At 23.5% G+C, this 24,380-nt stretch overlaps 9 protein-coding genes across 9 annotated transcripts; 5 read left to right on the top strand and 4 right to left on the bottom strand.

Moving 5' to 3' along the window:
• Positions 1–187: 187 nt before the first annotated feature.
• On the bottom strand, positions 188–2,377 carry PVVCY_1101470 (conserved Plasmodium protein, unknown function; the record flags this gene model as incomplete). Its single annotated transcript, XM_008626226.2, has 1 exon — positions 188–2,377. One exon carries the CDS (start codon positions 2,375–2,377, stop codon positions 188–190), a length of 2,190 nt encoding a protein of 729 aa, XP_008624448.2.
• A 1,819-nt stretch (positions 2,378–4,196) lies between these two features.
• On the top strand, positions 4,197–7,418 carry PVVCY_1101460 (ATP-dependent DNA helicase UvrD, putative; the record flags this gene model as incomplete). Its single annotated transcript, XM_008626227.2, has 1 exon — positions 4,197–7,418. The coding sequence occupies one exon, from the start codon at positions 4,197–4,199 to the stop codon at positions 7,416–7,418; it is 3,222 nt and encodes a 1,073-aa protein (XP_008624449.2).
• A 514-nt stretch (positions 7,419–7,932) lies between these two features.
• Positions 7,933–9,892, top strand: PVVCY_1101450 (tubulin--tyrosine ligase, putative; the record flags this gene model as incomplete). The annotated part of the gene is made up of 5 exons (XM_008626228.1): positions 7,933–7,970; positions 8,101–8,178; positions 8,316–8,427; positions 8,661–9,693; positions 9,801–9,892. 5 exons carry the CDS (start codon positions 7,933–7,935, stop codon positions 9,890–9,892), a joined length of 1,353 nt encoding a protein of 450 aa, XP_008624450.1.
• Positions 9,893–9,941: 49 nt separating this feature from the next.
• PVVCY_1101440 (conserved Plasmodium protein, unknown function) lies at positions 9,942–10,770 on the bottom strand (the record flags this gene model as incomplete). Its single annotated transcript, XM_008626229.1, has 2 exons — positions 9,942–10,085; positions 10,171–10,770. The coding sequence occupies 2 exons, from the start codon at positions 10,768–10,770 to the stop codon at positions 9,942–9,944; spliced, it is 744 nt and encodes a 247-aa protein (XP_008624451.1).
• A 1,417-nt stretch (positions 10,771–12,187) lies between these two features.
• On the top strand, positions 12,188–12,811 carry PVVCY_1101430 (ras-related protein Rab-1A, putative; the record flags this gene model as incomplete). Its single annotated transcript, XM_008626230.2, has 1 exon — positions 12,188–12,811. The coding sequence occupies one exon, from the start codon at positions 12,188–12,190 to the stop codon at positions 12,809–12,811; it is 624 nt and encodes a 207-aa protein (XP_008624452.2).
• Positions 12,812–13,303: 492 nt separating this feature from the next.
• On the bottom strand, positions 13,304–15,590 carry PVVCY_1101420 (6-cysteine protein secreted ookinete protein, putative; the record flags this gene model as incomplete). Its single annotated transcript, XM_008626231.1, has 2 exons — positions 13,304–14,861; positions 14,983–15,590. 2 exons carry the CDS (start codon positions 15,588–15,590, stop codon positions 13,304–13,306), a joined length of 2,166 nt encoding a protein of 721 aa, XP_008624453.1.
• A 1,793-nt stretch (positions 15,591–17,383) lies between these two features.
• On the top strand, positions 17,384–20,078 carry PVVCY_1101410 (deoxyribodipyrimidine photo-lyase, putative; the record flags this gene model as incomplete). The annotated part of the gene is made up of 2 exons (XM_008626232.1): positions 17,384–19,182; positions 19,283–20,078. 2 exons carry the CDS (start codon positions 17,384–17,386, stop codon positions 20,076–20,078), a joined length of 2,595 nt encoding a protein of 864 aa, XP_008624454.1.
• Positions 20,079–20,691: 613 nt separating this feature from the next.
• Positions 20,692–21,396, bottom strand: PVVCY_1101400 (mitochondrial import inner membrane translocase subunit TIM16, putative; the record flags this gene model as incomplete). Its single annotated transcript, XM_008626233.1, has 2 exons — positions 20,692–20,982; positions 21,313–21,396. 2 exons carry the CDS (start codon positions 21,394–21,396, stop codon positions 20,692–20,694), a joined length of 375 nt encoding a protein of 124 aa, XP_008624455.1.
• Positions 21,397–22,039: 643 nt separating this feature from the next.
• PVVCY_1101390 (GTP-binding protein, putative) lies at positions 22,040–23,547 on the top strand (the record flags this gene model as incomplete). The annotated part of the gene is made up of 6 exons (XM_037634526.1): positions 22,040–22,091; positions 22,208–22,293; positions 22,447–22,545; positions 22,648–22,740; positions 22,826–23,101; positions 23,308–23,547. 6 exons carry the CDS (start codon positions 22,040–22,042, stop codon positions 23,545–23,547), a joined length of 846 nt encoding a protein of 281 aa, XP_037490618.1.
• Between the last annotated feature and the right edge of the window lie 833 nt (positions 23,548–24,380).

Raw genomic sequence — 24,380 nt, 5'->3', positions numbered from 1 at the left:
GATATGCTAATAAAAAGTTTGAAAAAGTGTAAAAAAAAAGATTAAGAAATGTTTTGTCATACTACTTTGCATGTCTAGTATAACATTTGGAGTGTTGAAATTGTTTTATACACATTTTCCATAGACTTTTATTGGGTATATTTTTGAAAAAATTTTACATGAACAATCTGAAAGTGGCTGAATTTATTCACATTGGAGTAGTACTAACTAAATTGAGAAAAAGAAAAGTCCAAATTTCCGGTGAAGTAATTAAATATTCAAAAAAACTTCGGAAGGATTCTTTAGATATATCATTAGTTAGGGTAGTCATATTTTCTAAATTTAGTTTTGTATTAAAAGGTGAAAATAAAAGAATTAATAATTCTTTATATTTATTAGTAGTTTTTAATTTTTTTAAAGTATTATGTATATTTTTATATAAATTTTGAACTTTTAAAACAACATCTTTTGAGATAGAACATTCTTTTTCTTCATCAATCATAAGAACTTTATTTATATTTCCAACAGTTCCACTTTCAAATAATGTAATATATACTTTCCATATTTCACTCACAATTTCTTCAAACCGATCAGTATTTATTAAAAATAATAATAAAGAAGAAAGACTTACCCATGTAACGTCATTCATGAAGTCAGTATTCATTTCATTATGTTCAGTATTTGGTGAATAGTCATATATATTGCTTCGTTTTTCAAGATCGTTAAGAAGTACATGATCATTATTTTCTTTTATAATGGTAGTTATATCTTTATATAATTGTTCATCAATTTGATGACTAAATTGTACTTGATGCATTGTATATGGTATATGTTCCTTGTTATTTTCTATTTTTTTTTTAGTTAAAAAGTCGAGATTTTCTTTTATAATTATATTAAATAAAGAAATATAATTTTTCCAAAAGAAATTATTAATATATTGTAAAATATTTTTACATTCATAGAATGTGCAATCATAAAAAAATACATTATATTTTCCTTTTGCATAATATAATTTAAAATTACTTTTATTATCTATTTTTATTTTATTTAATATATTTATTTCTTTATGTATTTTTTCTAATATTTTATATTTTTTTTTTATTTTGGGTTTTTCTACTTTTTCCGTCTCCTTTATATCGACTTCTTTTTTTTCCTCCATCATTTTATAGCTTGGTGGGTATGAACAATTGTATATGTAACTATGATTTTCTTTTATATTTAAACAATGTTCTTTAAAATATATTAAAAAATTATTTATGTGTAAATTGACAATACGTTCTTTTTCTTGTTCAGGTAAATTACTTATATCCTTTAAAAAGTTCGTTTCTAAAAAGGATGAATAAAGATTGTCATGTTCGTGAGGGTTTTTAGTTAGTTGTTTGTCTTGGTCAGTTTGATCTAATTTTATTTTTTCTTGTTTTTCATTAGTGTCTAATTGGTCAGGGTTAGCTATATTTTTCATAGTATAGTAATAATAGCTAAAATAAGATAAAAGCATATTATAAATATACAGATTTTCTTCACTAAATTCTCGAAAAGATGTTAGTAATGGATTTTGTTCATCACCATCTCTTTTACCTCCTAAAATATTTAGTAATCCTTTTTTCATTGATGGTGTATTTTCAATTTCTTTATTTATATTTTTTTTTTTTAAAGGATCAAATCCTAATAATATTTCTATATTTATATTATTTTTATTTATTTTTTTATTTACATTATTTATAGAATCATCTACATTTTTTTTAACAACAAATATTCCAGCAGCTTTATATTCTGTTTTCATTGCATTTGTAATATTACAATTAATATTTTTTAATTTTATTATTCTTTTTTCCCTTTTAGGGTGTTTATACACACTTTTTAAATCAACCCGTCCACTGCCATCCATTTTTTTATAAGATTTATCATTAGTAATATTTTCAAATTTTGCATTATTTAATTTGTAATCACTTGAGTTTTTATTAAATGAATAGATAGGTCTTTTATTTGGAATTTTTGAAACAAATTTATGATAGTTTATATTTTTAGTTGTTTGACAATTTTCTCTAATATTTTTTATTATTGATATGTTTTTTTCTCTTGGTAATGATTTAATATAATTAAGTTTGTTCATATTATTTTGTCCTGTTGTGTTATATTTATTTATTAAGTTATTAGCTAGATTTATATTATTATTACGTATATCTATTTTTCTTTTATTTTTATTAAATTTTTCATTATTTGTATTTCCTATAATGTTTAAGTTTGGGACGCTTGATACTCGTTTTTTATAAATATGAGATGCATCATAGGAAATAATAGGTGGGAAATTTCCTATGGTGCTACTATTATTGTTTGCATTTGTTTTGAATGCACACTGTGGTGGTTTTGCTGAAGGAGGAGGATAATACGGATTCATTTTATGTAACATATAATGAGTAATGCTTTATTTTTTATATATTGTTTTTCTAATCAATTTTCAACTTGTTTTGTTTATTTTAAAGACATTTTAATGGAGTTAATTTATTTTGTAAATATATATATATATAGAGAGAGAGAGAGATTTGTTTTATTGTTCTACAATCGTACAGCTAAACTGTTGGATACATTTCACTTTTATTTCTCTTTAATTATTTTATTAGTCTTACTCTAATTTAGCTCGCTACACATAGAACATGAAATATATATGAAAAAAAAATGACACAACAAATAATATGTATAACTTGATTATTCAATTTTGCTCGAACTATAATAACCTTCTATACATGTTTATACATCACGTGTGGATCTTATGAAATAATTTTCACATCAAACTTGTTTAATATTTTTTATTTCTTTTTCAAACATTATTTGCACTTTAAATAGCCACGATTGTTTATGAAAAATAATCTATATACAAAAAAGATAATAAAATGTATATAAATAAATTAAAGCTAAAATTGGAAATAAAAAAAATGAAAAAATTATAAAAATAATCAAACTAATTAGTAGGCTAAATAAAGAGTATGCTTAAAATTGGAAGTTTACAATTTCTATTTTTTTTTTTTTTTTTTAATCTGATAAATATTTATTTTGGTGATTTATGCTATTTGTTGTGGCTGCATAAATTTTAGGCCATATATACTACTTACTATATAAATGCTTTTTTTTTAAGAAGGAAAAAAAAAAAAATAAAGATAACGTAATAATATAAATGACTATAACTTATTATATTTCTTTGACTTTTTTTTATGTATTTATATATGGAAATATATTTTTTATTTCCATAAAGCTTTTTATACTGACGATATATTCGGCTAATAGTGTAAGTATATTGTCATCATAGGGGGAACAAACTTAGTATCAATATTTTTAATTTGCTCTTAAAATGGATAAGAAATATATATGGATAACTTGTAAGTATGATATAATAATTAAAGGTACAATATATTTAGTTTCCTTTTACTATTATTTTTTACAATTTAAATTAGCATAAAACTATATTTATACATATGTGTAATTATTAAGGCATTTTATATTCCTCTAAATTAATGTGTTATATACACATAATTTACAATTTTCTTTATCCTTATATTTTTATAATGAAAAAACACATTCATTCAAATGTGTACATTTTATTATAAATAGGTTTGTTGACAAAAATAACAATTTTTGATAGCATCAAAATTTTTTACAATTTTATTATATTTAAAATGTTTATAAAAAAATATAAATTTTATAGACTGATTGGCTTTCACTGAAAATGATAACATTGTTTTGTGGTGATTTTTTTTTTTTTTTTTTTTTTTTTTTTAAATAATTTAAATTTTTTAATTTTAAAAGGGATACACTAATTATGAGAATACTGGAACTTAGTATTACGAATATACATATAATACAATTATGTTTTATATTTATTTTAATTTTTATTAAGTTTAACTTTTGATAAAATGACCAATTTAATGTGAAAATAATTAAAAAATTGCTAATTATTTGTACACCTGTTTTTTTTTTTCGCTAGTTTGCCTTTTGTTCACACACATTCTTTTAATTTTTTTTTTTTCAAACTTTTTGAATTTGGGACAGCCATTTTCATCTTTTCCATTTTTCTATGCTCGAAGAATGCAAATAAAAGGGGGGTCAAAAATGTATGGAAGCATATAATATACATATTTTGTGTATAAGAAACCCTTGTTTGTGTTATATAGCAAATATAAACACGGTGAAAATAAATAAGCTAACAATATTTAAAACAAATAATGGCTTTAGAATACGAGGGTAACAGTTGTAACGAGTCCATAAGTGTTGATGAAGATGATGCAGACAAAATAAATGATGATGTAATTAATCAGATATTGTTTAGAAATTTATCCGAGGAACAAATGAAAATTGTACAGGTGCCTTTGGACTATAATTTATGTATTATTGCATGTCCAGGGTCAGGAAAAACATCAACTTTAACAGCCCGTATTATTAAGAGTATAATAGAAAGGAAAAAATCAATTGTCTGTATAACATTCACAAATTATTCTGCTAAAGATTTAAAAGAAAAAATAATAAAAAAAATAAATTGTTTAATAGATTTATGTACAGGCAAAGATATACAAAATAAGCTTTTCAATAGAAATAAAAATATTGGAGGTACTAAAATTCGAAATAAAAAATATGATATTAATAAAACAATGTATAAAAATAAATTCAAAGTTTTAGACACAACAATATTTATAGGAACTATCCATTCATTCTGTAGATATATTCTTTTAAAATATAAAGGAGAGTTTAAAATATTAACGGAATCAATAAATAGTAATGTAATAAAAATGGCTTTTAACAACTTTTGTAATTCAACCATGTATACAAATTGTGGACTTGGAGGGGATGGTAAAACCCCAAATGATTCCTCTATAATTAATAAAAGTGATAACACATTTAATCTTGCACATTTTATTAATTGCATGAAAAATAATATAAGTAAAAACGAAGAAAAGAAATTAGAGGATGAAGCGATACAATCTGAGGGGGAAGATGAAGAAGAAGATGAGTATTTTTTTAATTATTTATACAATTTTAATAGTTCTATGGATAAAGGGAACTTAGAACAAATGGGGGAAGTTAAATGTATATTAAAAAAAAAAGAAATACTTTTTTTAAAAAAAAAAATAAAATTATTAAAATATGTTGAATTGTATAATATGACAAATATTGAAATAAATGATATTGAAAAGAAATTTTATGTAAATTATAAAAAAATTTTTGAAAAGGAAAAATATATTTATTATGATTTTGATGATTTATTGATAGAAACATATAAATTAATGAAAGACAATATACCAATACGAAATAAAATATTAGAAGAATGGAATTACATGTTCTGTGATGAGTTTCAGGATATAAATACAACACAATTTAATATTCTGCAATTCTTTGCTAACATACAATATGATGTTAAACCGAGTATGGATAACGAGTTTGGTGATGATGATATGAATATTTTTGTTGAAAATGATCCAAGTAAATTCATTAAAAAGGGTTCTAAAAATAGTAAGATACAAAATAATAAACGAAGTAAGACAAAGACAAGTATTACTGTCATAGGGGATGATGATCAATCAATTTATGCCTTTAGAGGAGCACATGCTAGTGTTTTTAAAAAAATTATAAAAGAATGTAATTGTCTATTATTTAAACTAAGTACAAACTTTCGAAGTACAAAAGAAATAGTGAGGATATCAAATAATTTAATATTAAATAATGGAAGTTGTAGAATAAATAAAAAAATATATACAAATAATATACCAGGACAAAAAGCAACTTTTGAAATTTTCAAAACAAATGATGATCAAATATCATATGTCTTAGCTCAAATTATTTTTTTAAAAAAAATATATAATTTAAAATTTAGTGATTTTGCTATTTTATCTCGTACTAATAAAACTTTAAAGGAAACTCTTATAAATATGAACAAGTATGAAATTAAAAAAAAAGCTTTAAAAATGTTTCGAGAATTTTGTAAAAATTTAGAAAATAAAAATATACCCAATGATACTCATAAAAATTGTTTAAAAAATGAAAAACAATTTGAGTCTACAACTGGTAGCACAACAAATTTGAAAAGTCATGAGGACAGTGTCTCTTCAAAAAAGGAACTTCCCTCTGATAAAATTAAAGAAGAATGGAGCGAAGTAAATATTGCCACTTTTAACATACCAATAAAAGAATTAAATAAAAAAAAATCATTTTTTGGATCGAAAGAAATTATACAATTGATAACGTTGCTTCGTTTTTTAATAAACGTAAATGATGATGTAGTTTTTTTAAAATCTTTTAAAATTATAAAAAATAGTAAATTGATAAAAACAATTATTCACAAGCTAGCTAATAATCATATTGAGCAAACTCACAATATCGCAGATAGTCATTATGCTAAAGACAATAATAACATGAACAATCATAAGGCCAAATCAAGCAAAGAAAATATATCTTTCTTTGAAAAAGTTAAAGCTATTTCACAGTTGCATATATTGTCTAAGAGAAAAAAACTTAGCGCCGATCAGCTAGCCATTTTGAATATATTTACAGAAAATGAAATAAAAATTATTCTTGATTTTTTTTTTGTTGTAAATCATTTTCTTAACATTTGTTCGAAGCATAATTCAGTTTATACTTTGGTAATGGATATATTAAAAAAAACAAACTTTATAAAAAAAATAATGAAAAAAATAGAAGAAAGTGCAGAAAATACTGCTAACACAATGAATGATGAACAAGGTGACTTGGTGAATGCTAACAATAATTCATCTCATATGGAAAATTTAATAAAATGTAAAAGTGAAAATGATATACCCACAGTAAGCCATAAATCAGGTATTGAAAATAATAGTAAAGAAAAAGAAAGTACACATATAAATAATGACATTAATAGAGGGGATTATCAAAATGTGCATGGAAAAAAACGGACGTTTGAGCAATGTAATGATAATGCTGAAATAATTAATAATAATAATAAGGAAAACCCTAACATAATAAACGAGTTAGAAATTAAGAATAATTTAAAGGCATTATTTAATATAAATGAAGAAGACTATAATTATAGTCAAATACAAAATATATTTATATTTTTAGAAATAACAAGAGAATATAAACCAAATTTAATGGAACAAACATGTTATGATTGTTTAATATGTTTTCTGAACGATTTTAAAAATAATATGCATGAAAAATTGTTAATTGAAAAAGTTACATTAACAACTATACACAAATCAAAAGGATTAGAATGGAAGGTTGTTTTTATTATAAATGTTATAGAGGGTGAAATACCTCATGTTTCTGCAAATAATAATGAAATAATTGAAGAAAGAAAAATTTTTTATGTAGGTATAACAAGGGCAAAATATATATTATATTTATTATGTTATGTACAAAATACTCATATGTCTGAAAAAAATACTATATCACGATTTATATATCAAATGAAACTTTAGCAAAGAAAGAAAAGGAACAAAAGAACTAGCCGTCACAACATCCTTTTGTGCACATACTGTTTATTATATAAAAAAAAAATTAATTAATTTTATACAAGTGTATAAATGTACCATATCAAAACTTTTTATAGAAAGGGGGGAGAAATATACCTCTGTGCACACACATATGAATATAGTTGATTACAAAAACTATGATCTTATTTTTGATAATGTTATATATGTTATTATTTTTTCGTAGATATGTTTTTTTTTCAATGTCTTTTTTTTTATTATGAGAAAACTATTTTGAATTATTTTATTTTTGTTGATATAAACAAATGAGAAAAATTAACCTCTTAAAAATTTGATATACATACAATTAAATTTGTATATATATAACTAGCTATTAACTTATTTGAATTTTTTTTTTTGAATCACCAGACATGTTATATTTACGCGTAATGTTTTGAGCTAGCTAAAAGTATTTTTTTTTTTAATTATTTTTTTTAGCTAGCTATATTTATAAGCTAAAAAAATGTCTATATATTTCAGAGAGTTATTTCCTTCAAATAAGTATTAATTTCATTCCTTTGTTTGATTATCTTTTTGTCAATTTATTTGTCCTATGTGCAAACTACCTCAAAATCGTTATTCTCCGTATTTTCTAAAAATATATGATCGACGTCGTTTAATTTTTTGCTAGGGTTATAAAATTTAGAACGGATTTTCGTAATACAATTTATGATGTGTTTTTGCACAGGGAATGGGAGCTCACTACACAGTACTATATATTATGTTCATTGAAACTGTTGTGTTATTTTGATATTATCAACAAATGTATTAATCAATTGTTTTTATATGTGAAAATATAATTAAAAAATAGAAAAAATAAAACATATATTTTTTTTTCGTTACTAGTGAAACGGAATGGAATTTATGCTGGTCTGAAAAGGATTGGATAAATGAAGTATATGACACTCTCTCCCTTAAAAATGATCAATATGTCAATCATTTTAGGAATTACTATGAAGTGAGTAAAATGGATAAATTATAATAAATGGGGGGAGGGATAGAAAGAATTACTTCCCTTAATAAATTTATTTTTAAAGCATTGCAAATTGTGTGTGCACATATTTTATTTGCATTTACCATTTTTGGTGATTTCCAAACAAAGGTTTAATTATACATTAATGTGTATGTATTCATGGTTAGTCAGATGAGATATATACATACCATGCATGTGTTTTTCCAATTTTACTTTAGCTGACTCGTAAAGACCTACTAGCCAAGAATATAAAAAGGCTAAAAAAGCTATATGGAAAAGCGCAAAATACTGAAGAATTAAAAAAACTTGATATAACACCACTTACCTTTGTTTTACCACTCGAATATAAAATATTTTTAGAGGAATATAAAAAAAAAAGTAATCGAGTATGGATCATGAAACCGATTGGAAAATCTCAAGGAAAAGGAATTTTTCTTTTTGATAAAATTTCTCAAATAAAAGACTGGAGTAATGGTGCTAAAAATAGGATCAGTGAAGATAGGGCCAGAGAAAATGAAAAAGATAAAGAGAAGGTAAAGGATCGAGATAAAGACAAGGACAAGGACAAGGGAAAGGAAAATGAACGTGATAAGCTTGAGCTATATGTCGCACAAGAATATATTCCTAATCCTTTATTAATTGGAGGAAAGAAATTTGATATACGTTTATATGCATTAATTTTGTCATATTACCCACTAACTATTTATATACATAGGAGTGGGTTTGCTCGATTTTCTCATAGATATTTTAAAAATGAGAAAAATAATATAAATGATATAACAATGCATTTAACAAATGTAGCAATACAAAAAAATGCAGAAGGTTATGATGATAATGTAGGAGGAAAATGGTTTATAAGGGAATTATTTATATATATGATTAATAGGTATGGATATAATAAAATAATGGATTTAATAAAAAATATAGAAAATTGTATAATACAATCATTTTTAGCTGTCCATAAAATTATAATAAATGATAAACATTGTTTTGAATTATATGGTTTTGATATACTTATTGATAATAATTTAAAACCATGGTTAATTGAAGTAAATTCTTCTCCATCTTTTTCTTCAAATACTAAAGAGGATTATAATTTAAAATTTAATATCTTAGACGAATTAATGACTTTAATAAATATTGAAAAATACAATATATCACAAATGGACAGGATTGGAGATTTTGATTGTATTTATAGAAATGGTGAACCTATCAACAATCTGAACCCTTATAATTTTCATTCCTATCTTGGTTTGTTTTATTATTACAAAAAAAAAATATATTTTATACAGTTGTATATGATAAATAGTGTAAATATTCATTCATTTTTTTTTTTAATTTTGTATATAATTTTTTAGGGGCAAATTTATCAGGAAGTGAGCATTTAAAACAAATAGCAAAAAGTATAAAACAAAACTTAAACGAAAAAAATATTTCGATAAATAAATGAGTACAAAAAAAATAGGATGAGATATATTATTGGATAGGGGAATAGCTAGCTAATTCATTTTGTCTTTTTTAAAATAGTGGCTGTTTAGTCGCTTGTTAATATTGGTATGATATTCATTTGATAATTTTTTAAAATTATTATTTTCTGCTAAATCTTTAGCAAAGAATAGGAGTTTTTCCTTTAAGCATTGGACCTACAGTGTAAAAAAAAAAATGAAAGAATGTTGGATTTATATACATATGTATACGAGCATAAGAAATGAATATAAATGTGTAAACCTTTTTGGATAGATTCCTTTTGACTGTGTATGGTATGAGTTGATTAGTATTGCGGTTAGAAAATGTTGATTCTATATTTTGCATGAACAATGAATTATTTTTTTCTTTTTTTATATCATATATTGAAAGTGCAATAATTGAGCATGGTATGACAGATCCACCAATTGCTAAAACTTTAAAAGCTTTGTGTCGACTATTTAAAGAATCTGGTCGAGTTACTTGATAATGTATATCATTATATTTATGTACTAATAATTTATTTATATATTTAATATTTTTATAACCCCATAATAAAGTTAAAAAAACAGAAAGGTGATATAACTTGGGTTCATATATTAAAGTTAATGATGAATAAAAATGTTTTCCTAAATCTAATATAGGTGATATAATTTTGTATAAAAATAATTTTTCTTTTTTACTTTTTTCTTTAATTTGTGTATTTTTATTATCTGATTTATTTGTTGTTGCAAATGTAGTATCCTCAAAATATTCGTCTACTTTATAATTTTGTAAAAATTTCTTTTTATATTCTTCTTCAATTGTTCTATTAAAATGGTCATATTTTATTTGGTCGCTTAAAATAGCATTGTCTCTATCCATTCTGTGCTTATTCCCTTTTATTCCTTCATACAGTTTCTTTTTATAAAATTCTATTATATGAAAAAGAAAACAAAAAATTTGAAAAAAAGAAGAACAGTATTTTCTGTACTATCTCTAGTCATATAACTGTATTATCACATTATGTCCATATTTATAATGGGCAAACATGTGTTATGCATATTTAAAAATGAGTGGAAATTATATGGATCATATTGAAATAATAAAGGAATATGCTTAAAATTTTGTAATAAAATAGAGCTTTATTTTATGTCCTTTCAAAGTGAATAAAGAGAAATATGTTAGTTGCTATGAATATTTTTTTTTTATAAACTATTAAAAAAAACTACTTTAAAAGTGTAGAATAAAGAAGGAGTAACAGTTGATTGTTTATTCTGTATATGTTTATGATATGTAAATATGGAATGTTAATTAATTTGAGGTTTGAAAAAAAAAGAAAAAAATATAACAATATGTACGAGCAGTCATTTGAATAAACAATTTTGATTGCATAGTTTCACTATTCAAAATTGCCAACAATTACATTGGTTTAACTCCTAGTACCCTTAAAAAAAAGTATAAAAATAATATATGGCACTATTAATTAAATTTTATTTAATATACCGCATATGAAAGTCATTACCTAAAAATAATAGTAACAATATTGTTACTTTGAATATTTTCATTCCAGTTTTATCATTATTTTATTTTTTATATTTTTTAGCATTTTACAAATTATAACCGTATATACCCAAAAAACTTTGAAATATTTCTAATTGTAGAGGTGTATATGTATTTGAAATATTGAAAGAATTTTATTCAAGCTATTATTAAAATGAATGAGATAACTTATTAACATAATTATAATGATGTACAAGCATTAAAATTTTGTTTTTATATTAATATATAAAGGGGAAAGTAATAATAACAAGGGAATAAATTACAAGTGTGGAAATACAGTCTCATATATATATATGCAGTACATATATAATTGTTTTAATATGGATATAATTCATATTTTAAACAATGTATTTAATAGCTTGTATTGAATGATAAAATAATTTTTTTATGTATATATATTTATCTATTTTTATTTTCTTAATCTGTTACTTATTACAATAAGGTTATTATATATGCTTGACCTTATATATTAATTTTTTTTATAGTTAAAATTGTTTGTATGTATACCCCCCCCCATTTTTGATAATATTTTTTTTTTCATTAAATAATTTTGTTCTTCCCTTTTAAATTATTATATATGCGTGTGTGCAAATGACTAAATCTCTTTTTTTAGCTAGCTGTTTTAAGAGATATACCTAAAAAAAATACACACACATATATATATTTATATGTGCATATACAATACTCAAGATAAGCAATTGGCTTTGCAAGACTTGCATTTCTAAAGAGAACATATAAAATGAATGAAAACAGATCAAGGGATTATGATTATTTATACAAAATAATATTAATTGGTGATAGTGGAGTAGGAAAATCATGTATATTGTTAAGATTTTCAGACGATCATTTTACTGAGAGTTATATAACCACTATAGGGGTTGACTTTCGTTTTAGGACTTTAAAAGTTGATGATAAGGTTGTAAAATTGCAAATATGGGATACAGCTGGTCAAGAGAGATTTCGAACTATAACCTCAGCATATTATAGAGGAGCCGATGGAATAATAATAATTTATGACACAACAGATAGAAACTCATTTTTACATATTAATGATTGGATGACTGAAATAAATAAATATACAAATGAAGATACATGTAAATTACTAGTAGGTAATAAGTTTGATTGTAAAGACGAAATTGAAGTTCCAACCGCTGAAGGAGAAAGTAAAGCAAAAGAATTAAACATACCATTTATTGAAACATCAGCTAAAGATTCATTGAATGTTGAACTAGCTTTTACTATGATAACTCAAGAACTTATTAAAAAAAAAAAAAAAAAAAATATTAACCCAGCTAATAATAATCAAACTAAGGTCAATCTGTCTTCAGATGACATAGACCAAAATTCATTGTGTTCGTGTTAAAAAAAATGCACATATATATATTAATAAATGTGTGCATTACATATGTTTTTATCCTTTAACTTTCGTTATATTTTTTTTTAATTTTCCATTTTCGTATTTTTTAACTCCCCATTTTGGTATTATTTTATAGCTAGCTAGCTAACCATTTTTCGTAGCTAGCTATTTTGGTAACAATTTTGCAAAAAAAAATAGTAAATTAAATTTTCCATTAATACGAAAAATGGTTATTTGGCACAGTAAGAAAATGCATATATCGCATGTGTGTATAACCATATTTTATTTCGCAAAAGAAAGTTTCAATCTGCCCACTAAATTCGTTTATACCAAATAAAAATGCACATTTTTTAATAGTCTAAAATGATTTAAAAAAAAAATAACAAAAAAAAAATAAACACACTGTTTTTTCTTCATGAAATTATGATTAAAATGTGTATAGAATAGTAAAAAATATGTATGTGCAATAAGGAATGTTGAAGAGGGAATTTGAAAAAGTTAAACGAATGTGTAGGTAATTTCGTATAGGATGTTGTTTGAGTGGCACTTACAAATAAAGGTGTTATTGTAATTGGATTCTTTTTCATTAAATTTTTGAATATAAGCTTTAGGTATAGTTAATGAGGATTCTTCATATGGGATATCATTATTTTCTGTTCCATGTATGTACATTTTTGGATATATGGTTAATAATCCTTGTTGATCTTTTAGATGGTCTCGAATAAATTTTTTTTTCTTATTACTATAAATATCATTAAAGCATAAGTTTTTACTTTTTTTAGTTATAGGGCATATAATAGATAGCTGTATATCTTGATCAGTTTGTGTATTAATAGTAACATTTATTTTATTTTCATTTATTACAATATTGTCACAATTAGGGTTTGTCTTAGCATAGTCACATATATTAGCATTAGAAAAGTCTAGTCCAATAATGTTTTTGTTTTTTTGTGTATTTTCGGTACTTGGATTTATCACTACATCTCTTATAACTGGATTGTTCATATCATTTTTATTAACAAAAGGGAGTTGTAATGTGACTTTGTTTTTTATATAAGAGGGCAATTGGAATACATAATTTTTATCAGGAAGTTTAACATATCTGGTACATGGAGGAAAATTTAATTGAGGTATCACTGTTTTTTCATATTCTGGATTTGGTGGGGTAAAGTATATTACATTATTATTATATAGATTTATAGAATTTTGATTTTTATTTAAACCGGAAGTTTGTAATACGTAATTATTTTTAAAATATAATTTTAATCTTAAGTAAAAATCTTCACCTAAATAACATTCTAATGTTATATCGAAAATAAAATATCTTTCTAAATCTTTTTTTATATATAATGTATATAATCTATAATTATTATATTCATATACTGATTCTATTTTATGTATTATATTAATGGGTTCTGAATCTCTACTATATTTTACATAAAAACATTTTCTTATATCATGTTTAGTACCATTATAAACTCCTAAAGTAAAATATCTATCGTTGCCATCAACAATTAAATCGTCATATAAAATTGTACATATATACTTATTTCCATGTTTAACAAATCCGGGATTCATATGTTCTCTTTTTATATATAATAGTGCACAATATTTAACGGCTCCAGCATGCTTTAATATATATGTATAGCTATTACCTCCAGCAACATAATTGTATATTACTCGATAGCTATCTAAAGGAAATAAATTTCCTCTTTCATAATTTGTATCCATACTTGTAGGTGTTTCTAATGGGATTGTATATATATTATTATGCATATAATATATATAATGTGGTGGCTGTTTATTATTAGAAATAATTGATATATAATATCCTCTTACTCTTGAAATATCCCACATATAACCATCGAGTCGTGCCAAACCAACCAAATAGCATTCATAATCAAATCCGTCTTTATATTTACATTTTAAATATCTATTTAGTTTCTCTACTTCAGAGTAATATAAAAATCCTATTTCATTTCCATTTATCTTAGGAATTAGTTTTGTGTATTTTGATTTAGGATCAACTCCCGTTACATAGAAAGTAAACTTTTCCCTGTAATAAAAAATGGAAAAAATAAGCCAAAAAAATGTCAAAAATATGTCAAAAAAATATTAGACAAAAAAATATCAGACAAAAAAATATTAGCATAGCACTAATTTTAAGATTCACTTACGTCCAATTAGATCCACCATCGGAACTGGCATTACATAAAATAAATTTGTTATATTCTTCATATTGTTGTTTCTGTATATCTAAACCACATATAAGGATATATTTTTTTTCAAATATTTCTAATTCACTTAATGAATAATCTTGTAAACTTAAAGGATCTATTGAACTAAAATCGATTGAAATTTTTTGAGTTGTAAATGTGGCTAAATCTGTAGATATGGCATTGTGACATTCATATGGAGGGCTGCTCAGGGATTTACTAAAACAATATACTATTACTAAGCTTTCATTAGTTATAAAGGAATAAAAATATTCGATTTTTATTTGTGTATGAGAATCAAGTAATTTAAATTTTTCTTCCCATTTATTTTTATTATTATATGCAGATATATAAATATTGTTACTTGTAGAAGAACCGGCAACTATTTGATCGTTACACACTTGGACTATTTGTCCTTGAAAATTTAAATAGTGCTCTTTATTACATTTACGAATATTCGAATCTTTTGATATTAGTTCACTATCTACTTTAAAATAAAAACAGTTTGTTTTTATAATTAAAAATATACTCCAAAGAAAGAGAGGCCCAAAAATCGATGACCGAAACATTATATTAAAAACTTTCAATTTTTGTGTCTATAATATACTAATATGTGTATTTTTGTGCTATATTATTTTATCCGATATTATTATAGTTTTTTCTCGACTTTGTTCATACGCAAGTTTTTTTTTTCCTCTCCTTATTCACTTGCACGAAAAAAAAACTTAAAATTGCGTAAAAAAAAAATTAAATTATTTAAACAAAAAATTCTTAAAATAGGAATGCACAAACATATTTATGTGTTTTTTTTTCCTACACATTTTAGGTAGTTACATACCTATAAAATTTTTTTGACTAACTATATTCCATAAAAAACGATGTTGGAATGCTTTTAAAAAAATAAACAATAATATTTTTTTCAGTTATTATCAATTTATGAAATAGGACAATAAAAAAAAAACTCTATACATATATTCCCATGTATTTGTTCATCAGATCATGTATATACATACACTTACAATGACGGGGAAATGTACCTATTTTTTTTATTTTCTTATTTGCAGGCTGATAATAACTGAAAAAAAATATTATTATTTATATAAGCATGTATTTACATTGCACACATTTGGGCATTAATTTATTTCCACATTATTTTTTTTAAATTGAACGTTGCAATTTTAAAGTTTTTTTATATATATTAAAAACCTAGACTTTGTAGTGTGTACATAGGTAACGCAGTCATTGCATAAAAACGAGTTTTTGCGCATGTATGTATTTTACCGATCAAAATAAATAATAAATAAAATGTCAATACATAAAACAGTAGTCATAATAAAACAGCGCAATTTGTGATAACAATAATGAGTGAATAAAACAATGTTGCTAACAATAATGCAATAAAATAGGAATAGCTAGTTATTCCTATAATTACTTATTTCCATTTGTTCGTACATTTTCGCTAAACCTCCTTATCATAAATTATCCTTAAAATATACATTAATGTTAAACCTTATTAATACTATTGGGGCTTTTCTTTATTTTTTTTTTATTTTCAATAGTTCATAACTTATAAGTATACAATAATGGGCATATTTAAAAAAAAAATTATATTAAGAGTGAGGGAAAAATATAGTTGTTTATCCTTTTAACACTTAAATACGGTGAAACATCATCCATATTACAAAACTTTTAATATTTCGTAGATCTTAAATTTTATGTGTCTAGGGTTTAAATAGTTTTATAAAGAATTATAAAAAAAAAATGTGAATATGTACCAAACTCGAAATGGAATAAAAATGTATGGCTAACTAAAAAAAAAAAAAAAAAAATTGTCTGAACAAGTCATAATATTTCTTCGTTTTTTTTCTTTCAATATACACACTTTTTTTTAAGGACTATAATATATTAAGGAATTTGTTTGTATTATGTAGTTAATTAATTTTTAATTTTATTTATTTTTTTTACTTTTTCTCTTTTTTTAATTTTTAACAATTATATATATATATTGGGTGTAAATAAAATGTCTTCATACGCCTTATTATAAAAATATGCTAAAAAAAATAATAAATATATTTACAGTGCAACTTGTATTATATGTGTGTTTTTGTTTATAAAAATTATTTTTGAATAATGGTTATATCGTTTTGCTTTTAAAAAAACGATTTTATTGTTAAACTCATTTTTTTAGTTATATAAAATTATGTATGTATATGTTTATTTATGTAAAGCTGTATGAAAGATTACTTAAATAAATACACACCACTTGTATTAATTTGGTATTCCTTTAATTTGTTCATTTGTATACATATATATATATATGTTTTTTTTTTCACTCTCTATTTTTAAAAAATAAACTATTAAAATGAACGAAACAAAACCAAGTGTTAGTAAACATGGTAATGAATTGTTTGTGAAAGAAAATGTGAATAAAATTACAGAGGAAGGTGGTTCCATACTTAGGGTAAATTATATTCAAATGAATAAAGAAATAACAAATTATAACTCATTAAAAAATGAAAAATTTAACGAGGAAATACAAAAAAAAATAAAACCAAATACCTTATTAAAAGAACAACCAAATAATCTAATGCCCAATGTTAGCATATATAGTGATGTAAAAAACGATAATAATAATAATTATGTGAAAAATTTCAAACTAACAAATAAAGATACCAATATTAAAATGGATGCAATGCAAAATGAAAGACGAGGAAATCGTATTCATACTAACAATAGTACTGATGGGGTTAATACCAAAATGCATCATCTTCTCCCCAAAGCAGATACATCAAATGACAAAAACGAATACCCAATTGATAAAAAAGAACACAAAATTGATTGTATAGATTCAAAAGGTAGCCATATAAATAACAACAATGAATATGTGACTAAAAAACATCTCGATACAAATACAAAAGGTAACCACACAAATAGTAAACAAGCACATATGAATAGCAAATCTGCACACACCAATACAAAGGATAATCGTGTAAATAATAAACACATTCCTATAAGTAACAAGTTCAATCGTATAAATCCAAATGTAAGAAACATAAACAAACAAGCAGACATTGAATGTAAAAAGGGATATGATAATAAAATGAGAAATATGCCAAAGCATGCTAAAATAGAAAAAAAGCATGGCGCAATATTACATAAAAATAATAAAATGAAACCTTATGGTATATCAGGTGGTGAATTAGTAAAAAAAGATAATAAAATAAATAATAATGAGATAAAAAATAAAAAGAATCCATATGATGTATCAACTGAAAAGAAACTAAAAATATTAGAAAAACGTGTTAGATGTTTAAATACAAATTATAATAATAGAAAAGATATAGGGAATTGTAGCTTGAATAGTTCAGTACAATATAATGATGGAAATATAAGTGTAAATGACAATAGTGTTAAAAAAAATGTATTATTATTATTAACTCGTGATTTTAGAATAGCTGATAATTGGTCTATTGTATATGCATATGATTTAGCAAAAAAAAACAAATGTAACTTATTAGCATGTACATATATTAATAGAAAAGAACAGTTTACTGAAAGATATATAAATATAAAATTAAAAGTTTTAAAAAATTTAGAAGAAGAATTTAAAAAATTAAACATTCCATTTTATGTTATTCCTATATTTATGATAGACGAATTTATGGAATTTTTAAGAATACAAGAAATAAAGACAGTTGTCTGTGATTTCCATTCATTAGAATATCAAAAACAATTTGTAGAAAATCTTGTACAAATGTCAAATAAAAAAAAAATAAAAGTTTTACAAGTAGATTCACATAATATTATACCATTATGGATAACATCAAAAATGGAAGAATCATCAACTCGAACTATAAAGCCAAAAATCCAAACCCATTTATCTTCCTTTTTAATAGAATATATAAAGTTAGAACGTTTTGATCAGACTATAAAATATCCAGAGCCATTTGATATTGGAAGTTTATATAAAAAATTAACAGTTAATAATTCTTGCTCAGTCATATCAGATTTTGTATGTACAGAAAAAAAAGCCAGAGAAATTTTAGAGGATTTTTGTAAAAATAAATTAGACAAATATGGCGCAAAAAGAAATGATCCAAATTATGATACGATCAATCTTCTTATGCCGTACATTAATTTGGGAATTATATCATCACAAAGGTAGATTATTTATACATCATTTTGTTGATAGCATTTTGCATGATAACATTTTACACTTTGTAGCATATTTATATGGTTTCTTCTATTTTTATTTCTTTAGGTGCATACTCGAAGTTAACAAGTATGCTCTGCAATTTCCTTCTATTCATACTTCAAGTGGGAAGGAATATTTCAATGATGACCTATTAATAAAGAAAGAATTGGCAGACAATTTTTGTTACTATAATAAGAACTATGATAATTTTAATGGAGCTAAGGATTGGGCAAAGGAAAGTTTAAAAAAACATGAATTAGACAAAAGGAACCATTTATATGATTATGAAGATTTTCGAAATGCTAGGACACATAATGATATTTGGAATTGTTGCCAATTACAATTAGTAAATGAAGGTACAATTCACGAATTTTTAAGAATGTATTGGGCCAAAAAAATTCTGAACTGGTCAGAAAATTCTAAAGCAGCATTAAAATGTGCAATTAAATTAACTAATGAATTTTCTATTGATGGAAAAACAGCTAATGCATATGCTTCCATCATGTCATCTATTATGGGTGTTCATGATCAAAGTTGGAATGAGAGAAGTGTTTTTGGAAAAATTCGATATATGGATTATAATAGTTGTAAACGTAATTTTGACATAAATTTATATATGACAAAATACCCAAAAGGGAAAGAAAATGCCTTAATTGTTCAGAAAATTCCGACAATAACTTTTTCAAATTATATAAGAAAAAGAAAAAATAACGAGGTGATACCTGTTCAGGAAAATAAAAATGAAAAGGTTCAGAAAAAGAATTCTATCCCAGAGGGAAACGATAAGGAAGTAAAAAATGGCGTGAAGCCAAATGAGATGAAGCTAAGTGACGTGAAGCTAAATGACATGAAGTTAAAATGAAAAAATAGTTGATAGTTTTAAATGTTACAATTTTCTTACAACATTTGAATTAAAAAAAAAAAGAAAAAGTATAAATATGTCAAAAAAATTTAACATAAACATAATGATTCGGTTAGAATCATGGGGGATATAGAATCACTCTATATATAAACTGATGAATGGGTTGTCACAGAATAACAAAAAATAAAATAAGTAGCAAAAAAGGCAAAATAAACAGAATGTATAGGATTTGATAATTTACAAATTTTACATATTTGTCTATCCATTCTATTATGCTTGTATTATTTCAGTGAAATAACTTTTAGCAAGCATGTGCATGTACACATGTGGCTTAGTAGTTATATACCAATAGGAAGGTATTTACTTTGCTCATGTGTATATTTGCGGGTTAATTGTTGATGGATAGTAGTTAATACAATACAAATAATATAGTGGGGTTTGAAAAATATGAATGCAGATTGCGTGATAGCATACAGACTCCAGGTTGCTAATAAAATTTGAAAGTAACATGATATCTAGGAATAAATAATATGTGTGCAAATTGTTTGATGACAAAAAAAAATAATAAGAAGAAAATAATATATTATGAACTATTATTATTATATGGTTTATTTTATTCTAATTTTAAATGTTGAAACAAAATATTTTTTGCTACTTCTGCTTTTTTTTGTATATAAACAGAGCCATTGTATGACCCCGATTTTGCATTGAGTTTATTTAAAACAATATGTCTATTATTTATTTCTTCTTTTAGTGACATTAATTCTTCTTTTGTTAATTTTTTATAAATTTTATTTCTGTCTAAATTTAAAATATTTAAAGCCTCTTCAACATTCATATATGAATTATATTTTTCTTTTATTAAATTTGTGTTATGCTTGTTTTTTATAATTTCTTTATACGCCTGTATTGAATTATGATGATTATGTAAAAGGATAAAATATATAAATAAGCAAACTATAAGTTATTATGCACGTTCATACATAAATGTATACATTTTTAAGTCATAATATGTATATATATATATACAATGATAATTGCATTGATAGTGGTATACGATTTAAATATTCATATGGTAGGTATAAAAAACAAAATATGTAGCAAAGTAAGTAATGGTTATTAAAAATGTAAGGATATAGCTAACAATTTTTAACATAGAAAGGGTTTATATGTAGTAAGTATAGATATACGGCTATTTATAATGGCAATATCATGTATGCTTGTATGTATTTACCTGTATAAAGGCTTTCCCCAATGCAGTAGAAGTTATAAAAACAAATTGAAAAATAAACTGACTTAGCGGCTTAAATGGTAACATTTTTAATTTTCTTAATTATTAAAAAAAAACTCTAAATAAAAAAAGAGGATTTTTATTTTGGTCTTTAAAAAAAGCTAATATAAAAAATAATAATATCAAGTGACACATATAATTTACATGCTGCCATTATTTAAAACATTTTAATTAAAAGGAGAAAATATGATAATAATATATTATAACAATTTTTATAAATTCCATATATTATATAAATTTATTATTTATTATGAATTGCTAATTTTAAATCATCAAATTATGTTTTAAATTATTTCAGCGAAAAAATACAGTCGTTTATTTTTTTTTGATGGGTATAATATTTTGAAATAATTTTGAAATAATTTTGGAATAAATTTGAAAAAATGACACCGAAATTTGTTAACATGTAAAATATATTGTAATGTAGTTTCACGTCTTTTATTTATTTTCAATAATAAGTGAATGCCTGTATATATATGTTTGTTTGCTTGTTTGTTTTATAATTTTTTTTTTATTTTGCAAACAAGTATGAACAAAATTAAGTGATGTTGAATTGATATTTCGGGAATAGGTTTTGTAATCCATTTTATACACAACTTGTTAGGGGAGACTTGGGTATTTGTTTTTCAATTTGTTTATTTATTTACCCTTAAAAATTGTATATTTGAAAATGATAAGAATCCCCAAATTGCTACTATTCAAGAATGAGTCGTCTACAAAATGTATAATTTTTTAAAAATTCCAAAATAAAAAAACTAAGAACTTTTTTTTTAACTCAACACATGAATAGTAAATAAATATACATGTTATGTTCTTTTTTTTTTATGAACAATTACAGCAATAACACCATATTTAGCCAAACCATTTCTCAACATAAATTTTTTGAATAATGACGATATTCCTTTTTGGCTTGATTCTGAATATGTAATTTTTTATATTAAAAAAAAAATGTTTACAATGATATGAAATATATTGGATATTCCTACTTTGTACTGAAAAGTTTTATTATTTTTTTCCATCTTTTTATTTATAACAAAATTTATAAAATAAAAAAACTTTCTTTAAAACTGTCTTTAGATCAAAAAGGGGAATACAATTTTCAGTTCCAAAATTATTGCATACCCCGTTTATGTAGCTCAAACAATTCATAAGTATAAACCATTGAACATTCCTCAGGTGCATTAAAATGTGCATGTATATGTAGTAAGTAGTATGTAGTATCATTTTTTTACAAGATGAGGAATGAAATAATGTTGCGCTTTCTGTTTTCATTTACAGATTGCCATTTTTGGACGATCAAATGTGGGGAAATCGAGTTTAATAAATGCCCTGATGAACTATAGGGAAGTTGCTCAAGCATCAAAAACGCCAGTAATAATTTAAAATGAAATAAAAAAAAATGTAACGTGATAATAATAGTATTATTGTATCTCCGTTTGTTTACATTATTTAACAGGGTAGAACGAGACATTTATTTATTTACAACTTGCTAAATCATATATCCGTTGTAGATTTACCAGGATATGGTTTTGCAAAAGTTTCGAAAGAACTTCGAGATAATTGGTCGATACTTATAGAAGAATATTTAAATAAAGCAAAAAATTTAAAGAGAGCTTTATGTTTAATTGAATGTACAGAATTATTTACACCTTATGATTATGTTTTATTGGACATGTTCATAATGAAAAATATTCCTTTTCAAATTATAGTTACAAAAATAGATAAACTAAAGGTATGAAAAATTTAGTTATTCCTTCGGATTGTGTTATTTTTTCAAAAATGTTATTAATCTACGTTCTTTATTTTTTTATCACCTCATTTATCCGCATACTATGCATACACTACTGCTATAGTGTGTGTGTAGTGTAAAGACTGTATATGTATGTGGGAGGGATACACAAAACTACATATGTTTTACTTACTTTTTATTCGATTTAGGCTGAAGAATTGCATCATGCAATGATAAAAATAATTTCAACAATCGAAAATTATAAGAAAAAAGTAAAAGTGTTTAATGAAAATAAACATAAAAAAGGTAACACTTTTAAGAAGGAAAATTGTGAATTCAATATAAATGAATATTTATTTAATGTTTCAAGTTTAAAACGTTTTGGAATTCAAGAGTTAAGAGCAAATTTAAGTTTAATAGCTTTAGATAATGCAAAAATTAAGCAATGATAAAATAGTGTACCCCCATTTTATATATGGAATAGTATTTGCTTAAGTAAAACGTATTCTTTTCCATATGTTATTTCCATATAAAATTGGAAAATATTTGCATACACTTTTTTTTGGAGGTCATATTACTATTTTTTTTTTTTTATGTCGAGCTAGCTAAAAATCTAGCTTTTTTGTTTTAAAAAAAAAAAAAAAATTATGGCTAGTAAATGTGTTCATAATTTTTTTTTCATATCTAGTATTATTAGGCTAGCTTGTATAAGCAAAGGACAAAAGTAAAATAGGACTTTGCTATCAGCACATTTTGTTTCTGTAGATCCTAAAGTACACCTTTTTTTTTATACTATTTTTACGTTATTTTCCAACATATAAATTATGATTTTGTTGAGACTTTTATAAAAATATTTTAACAATTTTAAAAATTAAAAATAAAACAAAGCAATATAATTCGAGTGCTATATTAATATATTTTTTATTGCCCCCAAATAATTTTACAAATATAAGAATATTAAAACTAGTAATATATATATAGATCCTAGTATACGACATGCAGATGTCGAAAAAATATAAAATAATGGATAACCATAAACTAGATCCTATATTATTTTTTTATGTAGAATCGGATAGTGCACACCTATTTATTCGATTTATGAATAATTTTATGTAAATAGGATTATATTACATGCATTTTTTTTTGTTATTTATCGAGCGCAAAATAATAAAATTACATGGATATTTTATTAAAAAAACGGGAAAATAAGTTTCAAAAATATTATTTTTTTTAATTTAAAATATATAAATTTATTAACAAATATATATTTTAATAATTAATT

This window comes from Plasmodium vinckei (genome assembly GCF_900681995.1).
Source record: "Plasmodium vinckei vinckei genome assembly, chromosome: PVVCY_11".
NCBI classification, from domain to species: Eukaryota; Apicomplexa; class Aconoidasida; order Haemosporida; family Plasmodiidae; genus Plasmodium; species Plasmodium vinckei.
This window is presented reverse-complemented; position numbering and strand designations above follow the sequence as displayed.